At 42.3% G+C, this 15,144-nt stretch overlaps 1 protein-coding gene across 3 annotated transcripts in view; it reads left to right on the top strand.

The window, feature by feature from the left end:
- The window catches only part of PPEF2 (protein phosphatase with EF-hand domain 2), a 28,573-nt gene extending 13,649 nt beyond the window's left edge, over positions 1 to 14,924 (top strand). Inside the window, exons 8-17 of one of the 3 annotated variants that reach the window (XM_024577896.3) lie at positions 611 to 777; positions 1,242 to 1,278; positions 1,371 to 1,520; positions 3,120 to 3,506; positions 5,646 to 5,831; positions 7,509 to 7,651; positions 8,786 to 8,892; positions 11,421 to 11,584; positions 12,332 to 12,419; positions 14,138 to 14,924. In XM_024577896.3, coding sequence (XP_024433664.2) covers positions 611 to 777; positions 1,242 to 1,278; positions 1,371 to 1,520; positions 3,120 to 3,506; positions 5,646 to 5,831; positions 7,509 to 7,651; positions 8,786 to 8,892; positions 11,421 to 11,584; positions 12,332 to 12,419; positions 14,138 to 14,409 — 1,701 coding nt within the window. In that variant the 3' untranslated portion in view covers positions 14,410 to 14,924. Of the gene's footprint in view, positions 1 to 610; positions 778 to 1,241; positions 1,279 to 1,370; positions 1,521 to 3,119; positions 3,507 to 5,645; positions 5,832 to 7,508; positions 7,652 to 8,785; positions 8,893 to 11,420; positions 11,585 to 12,331; positions 12,420 to 12,958; positions 13,100 to 14,137 lie in introns of those variants that run through there. The other 2 variants (XM_053923329.2, XM_053923328.1) reach the window with 2 other exon arrangements.
- Positions 14,925 to 15,144: the final 220 nt, after the last annotated feature.

Below are 15,144 nucleotides of genomic sequence, written 5' to 3'. Positions count from 1 at the left end.
TGTACACTGTTTAAAAAGGTTTTAAGAACGAACTCTGAGGTTAATAATGAAAAGGAATCATCATTCAGCAATTAATTTTTTTTAAATAAAGAAAATTATTTAATATCAAACAATCAAAAGCTATTTTCATAGTCTCTCTGAGTTATAAAATGTAGAGCATATACCAACATATATGAATATTCTATTAATGTAAGATAACTTTATATATATACACTACATTTTCCAAAGCATTTTGCCATGTATTGTCTTGTTTAATCCTGAGGAATCTGCGGCACTTGTTATTGTTAACTAAAGATTGTGCAGCCAGAACTTAAAACTGGCCTTTGGATCACAAGTTCAGTGCCCCGTGTACACACCACCTGACAACACTCTGGCTTTGTAGGAAGTACTTATTCTGGTGAGCATGTCATAACCTCAGCCTGGCTGGGAATGAAATACAAAACCAATAGAAATTATTTCCTTCTTTTACTGACCTTTCACATTTGGAGGAAAGCCAGAAAACTCAGAACTGGTGTTAGATCTGATGTAAGTCAAATACACGGTGGCTTAAACTGATTTCCTACTCCCTTCTTTCTCTGCCTCTTCTTGGGCGTGTCTGCTTGTTGGGAAGAATGGCCTCCCATCACCAGAGCGAGCCTATGTGTTCAACGGTGACTTTGTGGATCGAGGCAAGGATTCAGTGGAGATCCTGATGGTTCTTTTTGCCTTCATGTTGGTTTACCCCAAAGAGTTCCATCTTAACCGAGGAAACCATGAGGACTACCTGGTGAATTTACGGTACAAACCAGAACGTGCTTGGGTGTTTGATATTTACTTGCTGCAACTGTAAAAAGTTACTTTGTCAGAGCTTATTTGGTAGATGCTTTTTAAAAGTAGTTTTTCAATTTTATAAAGTAAAATACATGACATATGACATTTTTAAAGATTTTTAAAAGTTTACACATTATCCTACTAGTCTAATAAAACCATTAAATTTTTTCACATATACATACTCTTTATCATATAAACAATAAAGGTTAACTATAGAAAAAGTAAGAAATATGGATAAGCAAAAGGAAGAAAATTAAAATATACCGTAATTTGTCTACCCAGAGAAAATGTTACAATTGTAAACATGTTGGCAATTAGTCTCTTTTCTATATAGTTAAGTACATGTATATAGAATACACACTTTATAAAAATGCGGTTGTGCCATAACTGTTGTCGCTAAATTCAATATCTGTTTTTCCTTCTAAATCTAGATATGGCTTCACCACGGAAGTGATGCATAAATACAAGGTGCGCTGCCTCTAAAAGCGAACGTTTCTCTGAGTTCAGAAAAGTTGAGTGAATTATTTGAAACTTGGTGTCTTGTTCACATCATTTTTTAGATGCATGGCAAGAAAATACTAAAAATGCTGCAAGATGTTTTCTGTTGGCTTCCCCTGGCCACTCTGGTTGATGAGAAAGTCCTGATTCTTCACGGTGGGGTGTCGGACATGACTGACCTAGAGCTTCTGTCTAAACTAGACAGGCACAAGGTACTGGATGAATAATGACATCGCGCAAATATTGCCAAACGCCCAGTTTCGCTGTCAACATAAATGCCTGCTCTCTGGTGTCACAGCCCTTCTGTCTATTTGCAGAAGGTTCCTGTTCTTTGATTACCTGCTCGCCCAGAGATCCTGTTGTGACCAGACCTTTGTTAACCCTCCAGCCGAGGGGGAAGAGGGGAGGCCTGCCACATTTTCAATAGCACCCTCCAAAGCTCCTCCTACAATCCGCTTTCAATGTCTCCACACTCTCAACCCTCTCACATTCTTCACTGAGAGGGAGGCTCCAGGTGGTATGGAACCAGCTCTTAGTATTTCCTTTGCCTATTCTGCAAGTTGTGTGGCACTTCATTTTTTTTTTCTATTCAGACATTTCTATTCAGCTGCATCCAGGTAAAGAGAGCGAGTCACAATAGAGCAGATGATCTCATGGGAAGAATCACATTTCATTATGGAAACATAGAAGTGGGAACTTTGGGAAACAATGCTAGAGGACAGGGTATTTTCTGTAGCTTAGCAAAAAGCCAACTTCTCAACAGTTGGTTGGCAAAGCTCTGGGGAGGGTGATGCTGTGATCTGCACAGAGTCCTGGGACCATGAGGGAGGAAAGCACAGAGAAAACTGGGCTCTGGGGTCAGGTATCTGGATTCATTCCTGCTACAGTCTTGGTAACTCTGTGCCTCAATCTTCTTCTCTGTACTGTAAATACGGATGTTATCTGATAGTGGTGTGTGAGTTAACCAATTAATTCATGTAAACTATAAATGAGGATGCTATCTCATAGCGGTGGCCTCAGGGTTCATCAATTAGTTCATGTGAAGTGCCCCAGACAGCCCCTATTTGGAAAGGGCTCTCTGTATATTAACAGTGACATTCCCCTTAAGTATCAAACCTAGCGATGTCTCTTTGAGCAGATAATTGCATCCTTAAAATGAAGTTACCTGAGGGCCCAAGGGGTGGGACTGACAGTCTGGCCTTCCATGTGAGTCGGCAATGGGAAGAGCAAGAGGCGGTTATGAGTCTGTTCACGTTTTGTGGTCTTTCACTCTCTGGGCCCAGGGCTGGAACGGCCCAGGAAACAATTAGCGCTTGTCCAATGTTAGAGAAAAGCCTCTGTCCTACTCTCTTTGATCTGGATTCCTCTTCAAACATCACCCAGGGTCTGCTGACCCTCTCTGAGTGTCCTTCTTTGTTCTTGCCCTAAGCCAGTCCACACTGGGACGTGGCTTTCTGGTATCACAGCCCTTATGTCTGTTTGCAGAAGGTTCCTGTTCTTTGATTATTCGCTTGCACAGAGATCCCGTGGTGAGCCAGACCTCTGTCACTGATATCCTCGTGGAAGTCCTGTCCCTCAGTTTTCACTATGGCACTCAGACCCGTCAGGAATGGCTGCTTGATGCCACAGCTCTGCTGTGTGGCCTGACCCCTCTCTCAAGTTCTGCGACTGTGTTGTCCCAGCCAGAACAACCACTCACCAGGCACTGCTCTGTGGTCCCAGTGTGAGGGGCACTGTCATGACACCAAAGCGCTACTCAAAAGGGACCTCTGGTTTCACTCACCATCTGTGTGTTTTCTGGGCATTTGTAGATTGTTTCCACCTTGAGGTGCAAAACAAGGAAAGAGAACGAGAAGCAGGTGGAGGAGAAGGGAAGAGCCAAGCAGACGAGCTCTGAAGGGAAACCCTCCCCGTGGTTTCTCCCCCAGAGCCACTCTCTCCCCTCTTCACCCCTTCATCTCAGCTCCCACCAAACCCACAAAGCTGGACGCTCCTTCAGCGTCCCCTGCAGTGGCCCCCTGGACCCCAGATGGCTCTCCTGGCAGGCGAGGCGCTCCGTGGACCTGGAGCTGGAGAGGTGCCGGCTGCAAGCCGGCTTCCCTGTGATCAAGGACAAGGAGGAACCCTGGCTGTGCAGGGAAGACGCCAACTCTGAAGCTGGGGAGCTGCTGGAGCCCACTCAGGAGGAGTGGCGGCAGGTGTGTGTGGCCAGGTGCTGCTCCCTAGAATTTGGCTGTGGTCAGGAGGGACCAAGGATTTAAAAAAACAGATCAAATCTCGTATTTCCATGTAAATTCAAGATTTTTTTTTTGCCCCTCTTCCTCTATCCCTGGAGTTAGAACATCCCCAAAGATGTTAGTATTTGCCTAATGACATATATTTTAGAGTTTTAGGAAGGACGGGAAGATGTTGCAGTTAGGCTCTGTTGCCCAAGTAAGCTTGGTGTAGTGACCTGGCATCACTGGGGTAAAAGATAAGTCACGATTTCTTGGATGCTAGTATGTGTTTTGTTTTTTGTTCATTTGTTTTTTAATGTGCCAGAAAGGTGGCTGCTGTAGCTCAAAGGAGAAAGGGCTGTGTCAGTAGCTTCTGTCCTCTGTTTCAGGCAATCAAAAGCTTTTCCAAAATCTCCAGAACTGTGTCACATGGCTACTCCTAGCTGCAAGGAAGACTGGAAAATCAAGTCTTTAGCTTGACACATTGCCACCCAGACACCAAGGGTTTTGTTAGCATGGAAAATGAAGAGATACTGAGGAGCTATTGAAGGTGGCTGCCGAAACAGAGGCACAGTTCGTTTTATTGCACTGCACTTTATTGTGTCCCAGGATGTTGCTTTTTTTTTTTTTTTTTAACCAATCAAAGGCAAAACCCTTCATGAGGAAAAAGACTACAACTCGTTTCATTGCAGTGGTCTAGAACTAACATGCAATATCTCTAAGGTGGACCTGCAGCTGACTCTGGCAGCCAAACGAAGGCACATGTCACTAGGGGAAGACTGTAGCAGGGAGACCCCTTAAAAAACTGTTATTGTAATCCATCCCTGGCTGGTGTGGCTCAGTGGATTGAGTGCTGGCCTGCAAACTGAAAGGTTGCTGGTTCGATTCCTGGTCAGGGCACGTGTCTGGGTTGCAGGCTGAGTCCCTAGTTGGGGGTGTGCAAGAGGCAACTGATTGATGTATCTCTCACACGTCAATGTTTCATTCCCCCTCTTTCTCCCTTCCTTCTCTTCTCTCTAAAAATAAATAAATTTAAAAAAAAACCCAACTGCTATTGTAATGCAAAGGGGAGGAAGATGGTGGTCTTGTGTAGGAGTGCTCACAGAATTATGTGAACATGCTGGTATTCAATCGTTTTGACCTATAAAAATGTCAGTTTTTAGTGGTTCATCCAATAACAAAAAGGAAAGAATTCAGAATTATTTAGGGGCTAACATTACTAGAACTGCTGGGTGATTGAATGGAGGGTGTTGAGAAAGATGTGGAGCTGCAGGTAACTCCTCAGAGAAAGAGATGGTGAATTTAAGTTATATTCTCCCTGAGTTATCGACATGGCCTTCAATATCAGCTCAGAACCGACTTTTTAAAACACTAGTCTCTTGTTTTGCAAAACATGACTCGATAATAATGTACTAATATTTACACATCGAATCATTTTCCCCTTTAAAATACATTTAAGAAAGTATTAGGTGTCATCAACCAAAATGTACCCAATTATTTCATAGGAGTTGGGTAAGACTGGCAGTCAGTGTTTTCCTGAGCAGTAACAATAGACCAGATAAGAATCTGAATTGCTAGAAAAATTGCTCAGTTCCTCTGCAAATTCCTTTAAAAATTCTGAAATTACTTTAAGAAATAAAATGTCCAATTGCACTTTCCCAGGACCACATCCGGGCCCTGCAAATGCTGCATGAGAGATGCCCTTGTCGGTCCCAGGATGCCTGCCTTCTCTTTGGGGCAAATGTCCAGGAGCCTGGAGTACTGGTGCTGACTGACGGGGTTACTGGCCAAGGTTGAAGCTTCTGTCAGAGCAGCTCCTGCTTTAATCTGTGCATTGAGCTTCCAAATAAGATTTATTTTCAAGAAAGAAGCTATATGTTGTCAAACAATATGCACACTCATGTGCTCATTTTGTAGTAAAAAATTTGGGAACCGCAGAGGTCCAAAAACTATGTGTCAGATATTGATTGCATGAAAATTTATTCACTTATTTCTAGTCAAATATTTTTTCTTCTTCTCCTCCTGCTCTTCCTCCTCTTCTTCTTCCTCCTTCCATAGGAATGACTCTCAATGAATACGGGTCTAGTTTTCAGTAAAGACACCATGTCTTGTTCTCTCCAGGTCGTGGATGTACTGTGGAGTGATCCCATGGCTCAGGATGGCTGCAAGGCCAACACCGTTCGAGGAGGCGGCTGTTATTTTGGACCAAACGTGACAAAACAGTTGCTGCAGAAATACAACCTACAATTCCTGATCCGCTCACACGAGTGCAAACCCGAAGGCTATGAGTTCTGCCACGGCCGCAAGGTGGGTGGACCTTGTGCAGTGTCACAAGAGTGCTCCCCATCACTCCTCCCAGGCCTGGATGGGTCCTCCTTCTTTCCACCAATCAACTGTGCCTTGTATTTGGTATCCATTTACTCAAAGTAACTAGGTCCTTTACAGTCATTTATACTTGAATGGAATAGCCTTTTTATTTTTTATTATTATTTATTCTATTACAGTTGTCCCAATTTTTCCCCCTTTGCCCACCGGTGCCCAGCCCACACCCCACCCCCACGGTCAATCCCCACACTGTTGTCCATGTCCATGGGTCATTCATATATGTTCTTTGACTAGTCCCTTCCCCTTCTTTCCACCAATATTCCCCACCCCTTCCCTTCTGGCAGCTGTCAGTCTATTTCATGTTTCCATGTCTCTGGTTCTGTTTTACTCATTAGTTTATTTTGTTCATTAGATTCCTCTTACAAGTGAGAGGTATATGGTATTTGTCTTTCACTGTCTGGCTTATTTCACTTAGCATAATGCTCTCCAGTTCCATCCATGCTGTTGCAAAAGGTAGGAGTTCCTTCCTTCTGCTGTGTAGTATTCCATTGTGTAAATGTACCATAGTTTTTTAATCCACTCATCTCTGATGGGCACTTAGGCTGTTTCCAGCACTTGGCTATTGTAAATAGCACTTCTATGAACACAGGGGGGCATAGATTCTTTTGAAGTGATGTTTCAGGATTCTTAGGATATAATCCCAGCAGTGGAATTGCTAGCCTCTTTAAAACTCACAATTTGATCGAGGCCACTGCTCACCAACACTCTGAGAGGAGAGTAAGGGGAAGTATGCTCCCATTTCATGGGTGGACATGTGGGCTGGTGTTTTCCCAGCTGTATCTCTATTGTTTAGGTAACACTGCTCACTGTCACTTGTCTCAAAAAACACTCCAGGGTAACAGGATATCAGCACTGTGCCCCAGGTGGGGATTCTGGATAGTTTGTCCCTTCAGGAGCCTAATTAATGTCCTGACTAATCTTTGTACATCTCTAAATCCTACAATGTTTGCTGAGCCTAATGCTACTAAAGTGAGCATATTCCCAGGAACACTAACTCTAAAGGAAAATAACAGGCTTCCATGAAAAAAAAAAAAAAGTTTGAGATCTAGTAGGGTAAGAAATGTTTGGTTAAATGCTTACATAAGTTTCTTTATTGCAGGACTTCTGAGAACATTTAATTTCCTATATTCATAGTGAATCTCCAAGAAAAGATTCAGTGACTAGCATTTCCTAATGTATTGACAATGGAAACTTTTCTCACTGAGCATCTCAGCGGGCACAGTGCTATAGGAACCTGCTTTGAGGCCTCACACCAGCTAATACCTGATCTGCCTGCTAGTTGTAATGGCCATCCTCATTTGTTGGACCTGGCTTGCCTCTGAGTTGAATCAGCGAAGTTTTTCTATGACCCCTGCTATTTTTACTTGGGACAAAAATGTGAAGAAAATATGTTGTGGATGTTCTATCAGAATTCAAGTTTTTATTACCTGACTCACAACTCCTGCCCTCCTAGCTTTAATGACTTAAAAAAAAAAAAAGACCCGTAGGCAAGGGGAAGGAGGAATGGCGATCCCTCAAATTGGGTTGGGCCCTCTAGGACTGAGGGCAAGGAGTTCTTCTGTGAACCTGAATGTCTGTCTCTCTTCTCTCTTGTTTTAGGTGCTAACCATCTTTTCTGCCTCCAACTACTATGAGGTTGGCAGTAACAGAGGGGCCTACGTCAAGCTGGGGCCAGCCCTGACCCCGCACATCGTGCAGTATCAAGCTAACGAGGCGACCCACAGGCTGACCGTGAGGCAAAGGCGAGACTTTCCAATGAATGATTTTCTGAAAAACAGAATTATAGTGTGTAGAGACTCTTTGAAGTGTCAAATGTTCTTACATTTAGCTAAATTCTAAGTGAGAATTCAGAGTTTAGCTCTGTCAGCAGTAAGGTCGACCTATAATAGACATTTTAGACAGGGGTCTCTTCCTTCTCCATACACTCCAAAATCTCTGCCTGCCCCTCATTAATGGAAGGAGCAAATGTGCTTCCTGAAAATTTGCCTTTATTAAAATTATTCTCAGTGGGTGCATCTTGAGTAAAGTCCATAGACCAGGCCACCAACTCTTTCCAGGGTCACTTTTCTGTTCCTTCTCATCCTTGAAGAATTTGTGCCACCCCATAGACCCCGACAAAGGTTCTTTCACTGTCTGGATTTGGCAGATGGGTCTCAGAGTGCACATTTGTTAATGATGGCCCTCCCTTCTGGGAAGGCAATATATAATGTTACTTAAATGGCTTCCGTTGCAATGATTCTGTATTGTAATCTTTGTTGGAACATACCACACATTAAATGTTATTATAAAGAATTTATGTCTCATAATGAACTTATGAAATACATCGTGTTAATAACGTTCAATTGTATGGACGAGATCATTAAGGAGCAGAGGTTAAATCAGCTGGCCCATGGTCACACAGCTAATAAGCAATGAAAGTGGTCCTTGACCCAGGCAGTTGTGTTTCAGAACTTACACACTAACAACCATGCAGCACTGCCTCCCATCGAGATGTCCCCAGAATATAAAGCTCTAACATACACTTTTAGTGGTACCAAAGAAGAGGTAGATACCATTTTTTGTCCCTGTTTTGCAGACGGGCAAACAGAGGTAGAGCAGAGTTACATAACGTTACCACAAGGGCGGCCTTTCTCCAGAACATCCACTCTAACCACTATTCTATCCTGGGAAGGACAGCATTCCACAGACTGATCCTATTTGTGCCCAGCAGGGACACGTCAGGGAGCAGTGGGGAGAAATGAGAAGTAGAGCTCTTCCCTCAAAAACTGAGCCCTTGGTCATTTGAGACATTAAGAGAGAGGTGAAGTGAGTAAAAAAACCAGGATTATTTCTTATACGGTAATTTTTTTTAATGTTTTTTTTTTCTTCTGTCCCAGGATTAGCCGAGTAGAGGAGTCAGCTCTAAGAGCTCTGCGAAACAAGTTATTTGGTCATTCCTCAGATCTTCTTGATGAATTTAAGAAGCATGATAAAGATAAAACTGGTAAGACTAACCAAGTAAAATATTAATAAGGGAAGGCAGCTGGCCAAAAAAAATCTTTGTTTCATAGTAGTTAGCAAATAAATATTTGTTGAGCGAACAGATGACCCAAAGACCTCTTTGACGACTTCCTCCATTTTATTCAACTTAGTGTCCCACTTATCTTTTCTAAATTTTAAAATTCTACGCTCTTAGCAGAATGTGAACTTGGAGATGGTGAAAAGAAATGGACTCCAGGGAAGGGCGACAAGGCCGGAACTAAGCAAAGGCAACAGGTGGCCCAGGCCAGGTGGCTGAGTTGGCTGGAGTGTCACCCACTAAAATGTTTACAGGTTCGGTTCCTGGACAGGGCACATACCTAGGGTGGGGGTTCGATCCCCAGTCAGGGCACATACAGGAGGAAACCAGTAGATGTATCTCTTACATTGATGTTTCTCTCTCTCTCCTCCCCCTGCCCTCTCTCTCCCTCCCTTTTTCTCTTAAATCAATAAAAACATATCTTTGGGTAAGGATTTAAAAAAAAAACCAACAGGTGTCTGGGGGGCTTTAACGCAGCCCCCCAGGTTCCGCCAGGGCCGAAGAAAAAGACTACCAAGACATGATCTGCTTGGGGAGGAAAGGTGGCCGCTTCTCTCAAGGGGAGAAGGGCCCAGAGCCTCTCTCTCCAGGGGCTTTTATTAGGTTCATTCGCATAGGAATACGGATAAAGCTCATCAATCATTGTCAGTCAGTAAGGGTTAAACAATACATGATTTACAGAGAACTTTGAGGGCTTATTCTGAGTTACAGCCAATTAGTTAGAGGGCCATAAAACTTTAGGCGCCAGACTCATCTCAGGTCTGGACCCTTATCTTTTAAACTGAGGGTACAAATTAAGTAGGTTTCACAGGAATGTATGTATTTTTGTTAGGCCTGATTCCCCAGGGAATCCGCCCCTCCCAGCACAGGACTGCACTGCCCTCTGTTATTGCTTCAGGCTTAAGTCAGGCAAGGGAAGTAAGGCAGCCAAGAGATTAGGAGACTTCTTGCAGACAGAATGAGGACTCAGGCTATTTCAAAGCCGAGGGGCGAGGGTCCATCACCCCCTTTTTCCACAGCCCCCCGAGTCCTTCCCTGCAGGCCTCTTTCGTGACCAGAACCTGTCTTAGGTTGATCCTCCCTTGAGGATTCTTACCCGTCATTGGCTAACTGGCCAAGCTCAGGGCCAAGCAGGGTGAAGTGGGCAGAAGTGGCACTTCTGCCAGGGAGACAAGCTTTGTCTCCTTAGTGGCTTATGGTCCCAACTCTGACTCAGCCTTAACCATGAGGGGTTACAGCCTCTGAAACCAGGCAGGGCGGTTCCCAACAAACAGGTGGAGCAGGTTATAAGAGTGTATCCAAGCAAAATATCGATAATTTGGCTTCTTGTTGTTAAGTGTGTATTTTGTTGGCCAAACAGTCTGGTTAGTTTTTCCATAAAATATAAGACACGTTTTTCATTTTCACTAATAACGTTATTGATCTGGATGATATTTTGAGTATGTCGGCTGTCTCCCGTGCAGTAGAACACTGACTGTTCTCAATTAATGTCTCGGTTTGATCCTATCAACTTCAACTGGTCTGCCTGACTGGGGAACATCATCCAGCGAGAAATCTTCAGCATGAAACTTCGCAAGCCACTTCTGACATATTTGATCAGCCACAGCACCTTCTCTATACACTGCACAAATCTTCTTTTGCATTTCAGTTGCATTTTTAACCTTTCTTGAAATAATAAACCATAATATGCCAAAAATGTTGCACATTTTCTTCCATTTTAAATATTAAATAGCTACACAAAAATTCACCAATTTGATGTATTTTTAAAAATGCACACTGATATGACAGCTGTCACAATGCAATCTAACAAAATTGTTTTGAATGAAGTTAAAGACAACTAAGTGCTACTAGAGCCATCTTATGGAAAAAAGCGAATGGACCTTTTGGCCAATCCAATATTTATCTGTTCCATGTTCTATTAATCAAGCTAGAAATTTCGTCTTTTCTCATCTCAGTGGCATGTGTAATGAACACTGGCTACATGTACCCATATTACAAGACAGCAATAACCATCACATAGTCGTAGCAATATCTTTTCCTGCACAAATAGACAACCAATGCTGTATCTGCATAATGGTTCATACTGTTATTTGTAAGTCTTGTGTGACTTCCAGTAGTATTGCCACATTTAGCAAAGGGGATGCCTAATTAAAGTTGAATGATAGACAAATAACAAATAATTTTTAAATATAAGCATGTCCCATGCAATATTTGGGATATACTTATACCTCATAGTCTGTCTGAAATTCAGATTTATCTGAACATCCTATATTTTATCTGGCAACTCTACTTCCCAACTGTACTTTATCTGCCATGCCCAACAAAAATAGTGACAGCGACCACTATTTCTATTACCTCCAGGTAGTAAGAAGAATGTCAGGATAAAAGGTATGCAGTGTTGGGCAGGAGACTGGACTTAGGGGACAAGTCAGCAAGTGTGCTCCTTCCTGTAGGTTTAATCCCCCTGGGCGAGTGGGCAGCAGCCGTGGAGTCGGTGCTGCGCCTGGGACTGCCATGGCGGGTGCTGAGGCCACAGCTGGTGAACAGCTCAGCAGGCAACATGCTGGAGTACAAGTCCTGGCTGGAAGACTTGGCCAAAGAACAACCAAGTTTCAAGGTAATGGTGAGACAATGATGGATGAGGGCATATTGTGGACCACAAAGCCTCTTATGGGGAACGCTGAATCCGAGACAACCAAATAACGAGAACCCCAAAAGGAATGGGTGAGAAAAGGGAAACAACTCTTTGTTGAGTTTCCATGTGTCAGACTTTATGTTAAGGGATTTACATGTGTTGCTTCAGTGTATCCTTAAAATCACCCCAAGAGATAGTGTTGTCAGCCCCATTGTACCCAAGAGGACACTGATCCCAGAGGCTGAGTCACCTGCCTCAGGCCACAGAGTTTCTAAGTTATAGAACTGAGACTCAAAGCCAGGTCTGACTTCTGTGGCTTCATGCCGCTTTCTCCATTAAAAAAGTATTTATTCAATAAATACTTATTGAATGTGTAATGTATGTGAAGCCTTGGGCCAGGTATTTTTTTTAAATAGCTTTATTGCAATATAATTCACATTCTGTACAGTTCTTCTGTTTGAAGTATACAGTTCAAAGTATACAGTTTAAAGTATATTTGCAGATATGTGCAGCCATCACCATGGTCGGGTTTAGAACATTTTTATCATGGGCTACATACGCTTACAGCATTAGGTTATTTGGTAGGCTGAAGGGGGTCAAGGGTGAAGAGATGGTAAAACATCTTCAGGTTTTTCCAAGAGTGTTTTATTGTCAGGACTGATTGTGTGTTGATTATATATTAGGACAAGCTAAAGAAGGTACAGAAGGAAAATGAGTTTTTTCTTGCAGAACATCCAGTCAAGTTTGCTGGAAACACTGTATCGAAACCGATCCAACCTGGAGACCATTTTTAGGATCATAGACAGCGATCACTCAGGTAAAGGCACCCATTGTCCTATCAGTCCTGACACATAGCAAGTATTTGACCTCCCACCCTCCGGCCTCCTCCCTCATTATTTAGCTCTCTGCTCAAGCATTTGGGAGCCAAGTGAGGAATGGCAATGCTTATAAATGGCAGAAACTAGAAAAGTACTTCAACAATGCCAGCAGTTTATGTAGAAGAGGGTTTGGGCAGAGAAGAGTGCAGACAAACTGAGTAAGGACTTCTTCTAGCAAGAATGATTCTTAATAGCTGTGATAGCCCTTATAGTTCTAACAAACATAGCCACACAGTGATGGAGAGCACCTGGAACAGAAAGGCCTTCGCAATCTCACTCCCAAAGTATTTCTAAAAACCTTTTCACTTTGAAATACTTATACGTTCACAGGAAGGTACCAAAAAATGTACAGGGAGGTCCCTTATACTATCACCCTGTTTCTCCAAAGGCCCGAAGGCCCTTTTCAATGTTATTTCTCCTGTATTTTTTTAAAGGTATAATTCACATACTATATAATTTACCCATTTAAACTGTTCAGGTCAGCCCTGGTTGGTGTGGCTCAGTGGACTGATGCTGGCCTGAGAACCAGAGAGTTGCCAGCTCAATTCCCATTCAGGGCACGTGCCTGGGTTGCCGGCCAGGTCTCCAGTAGGGGGCGCATGAGAGGCAACCCCCCACTGATGTTTCTCTCCCTCAGTTTCTCCTTCCCTTCCCCTCTCTCTAAAAATAAATAAATAAAGTCTTTATTAAAAAAATGTTCAGGTCAGTGGTTTTTAGTATATTCACAAGTATGTGTGACTATCACCACTATCTAATTTTAGAACATTTCATCACCTAAAAAGAAACTCACACCCACTAGCGGTCACTCCCACTCCCCGTTCCTTCTCCACCAGCCTCTGGCCACATTTCCATTTCTATGGATTTGCCTATTTGAACATTTTATATAAATGGATCCATATGATATATGGCCTTTGGTACCTGGCTTCTTTCTTTCACTTATCATAATGTTCCAAGGTTCATCCATGTTTTAGTATGTACCAGTTCTTTATTACTTGTATAGTAGATAATAGTCCATTATATAAATATACCACATTTTGTTTGTCCATTCATTGGTTGACAGACATTTGAACTGTTTCCACTATAGCTATTATGAATGATGTTGCTATGAACATTCGTGTTCAACTTTTTGTGTGAACACGTTTTCAATTCTCTTAGGATATATTCCTAGGCATACAGTTGCTGGATCATTGAATAGTCTTGGAACACTTGTAAAAAATCAACTGACCATGGGCCAAAGGCTTTTATAAGCAGAATAAATTAATATATATTTGGGGTGATTTAATGCAGGGTTTCTCAGCAGTGGCACTATTGACATTTTTGTCTGAATAATTCTTTGTTTTGGGGTGCATCCTATGTATTATAGGATGCTTAGTAGCACCCTTAGCCTGTACCTACTAGATACCAGTGACACCCACTCTCACCTCAGTCATGGCAATCAAAAATGTCCCTAGGGGGAGGAGAGCAGAATGGCTCCCAGTTGAGAACCGCTGTTGATTTAATAGTTTGTGCCATTTCCCTGAGGTTTAAATGAGATACTAGGCTTTGGCTGTCTTTGTCTGTTTAATAGTAGGGAGCAGGTGTTCTTGTAAGAATGTGAGAGGAGATGACCATTGAAACGTAGACTGACTAACTGAAGCGACTTCCCCTCTCTGGTAAGGGTTCATCTCACTGGACGAGTTCAGGCAGACTTGGAAGCTGTTCAGCTCTCATATGAAGATTGACATCACAGATGACTGTATCTGTGACCTTGCCCGGAGCATCGACTTCAACAAGGATGGCCACATCGACATCAATGAGTTCCTGGAGGCCTTCCGCCTTGTGGAGCAATCCTGCTTAGAGGGCAGTGACTCAGACTGCCCGCTGTTCCCAAACACTGATGACAGCGGCACGGCTGGCCAGGAGCACTCTAAAGAGTTTCGTTCCTGTTAGCCACATTGCCTCATAAGCGGTGCCAAGCTTCTCACTGCAACAGCTCCCTTATTCTCCATAGCTTTATGGAACTTTATGCTGAGGATTTGCTGACTAATATGCATCACAATCCCCTGTGTATTTGTGGGTGCCAGGTGTGTGTGTGCGTGTGTGTGTGGTGTATTTTTAAATACATAGGTGCAACCCCATCTCAGAATTTTCACAAGGTGGGACCCAGGTATAAGTAGTTTTAATTCTGAAGTCTACCCCATGATGAATCACTGATCATTCAACCCCCTCATTGTTTCCATTTTATGCCTTTTATTTATTGTTTTTAAAATGTCATACTGATAAAGGAAAGCTATGGAAAATCATTTATGTAATTCCATGACCCGAACATATGGATTCTCTTTACTATTTACTTTTTCTAACTATAACTATAATATTGTATAATTTAATTGTTCTGCTTTATAAAATAAATCCACATGTAATTATAAATACTTTCTTATGTTTTACATAGTCTTCAAGATTATTCATTTAAAGGATACATAAGTTTTTTTCAAATGGATGCTCTATAATCTATTCAGCCATTTGTCAATTGTTCAACATGTGTTTTGTTTCCAGTTTCTCTTTATTATAAATAACACTGTGGTTAATAACTTTGTGCATACAGCTTTTTCTACAAAAATCTTTTTTGTTTAATTTTTAATTTTTATTTTTTAAAGATTTTATTTATTTATTTTCAGAGACAGAGGA

The sequence above is a fragment of the Desmodus rotundus genome, chromosome 4 (assembly GCF_022682495.2).
Source record: "Desmodus rotundus isolate HL8 chromosome 4, HLdesRot8A.1, whole genome shotgun sequence".
NCBI classification, from domain to species: Eukaryota; Metazoa; Chordata; class Mammalia; order Chiroptera; family Phyllostomidae; genus Desmodus; species Desmodus rotundus.
Note: the sequence above shows the minus strand (reverse complement) of the source record. Positions and strands in the feature narration are given on the sequence as shown.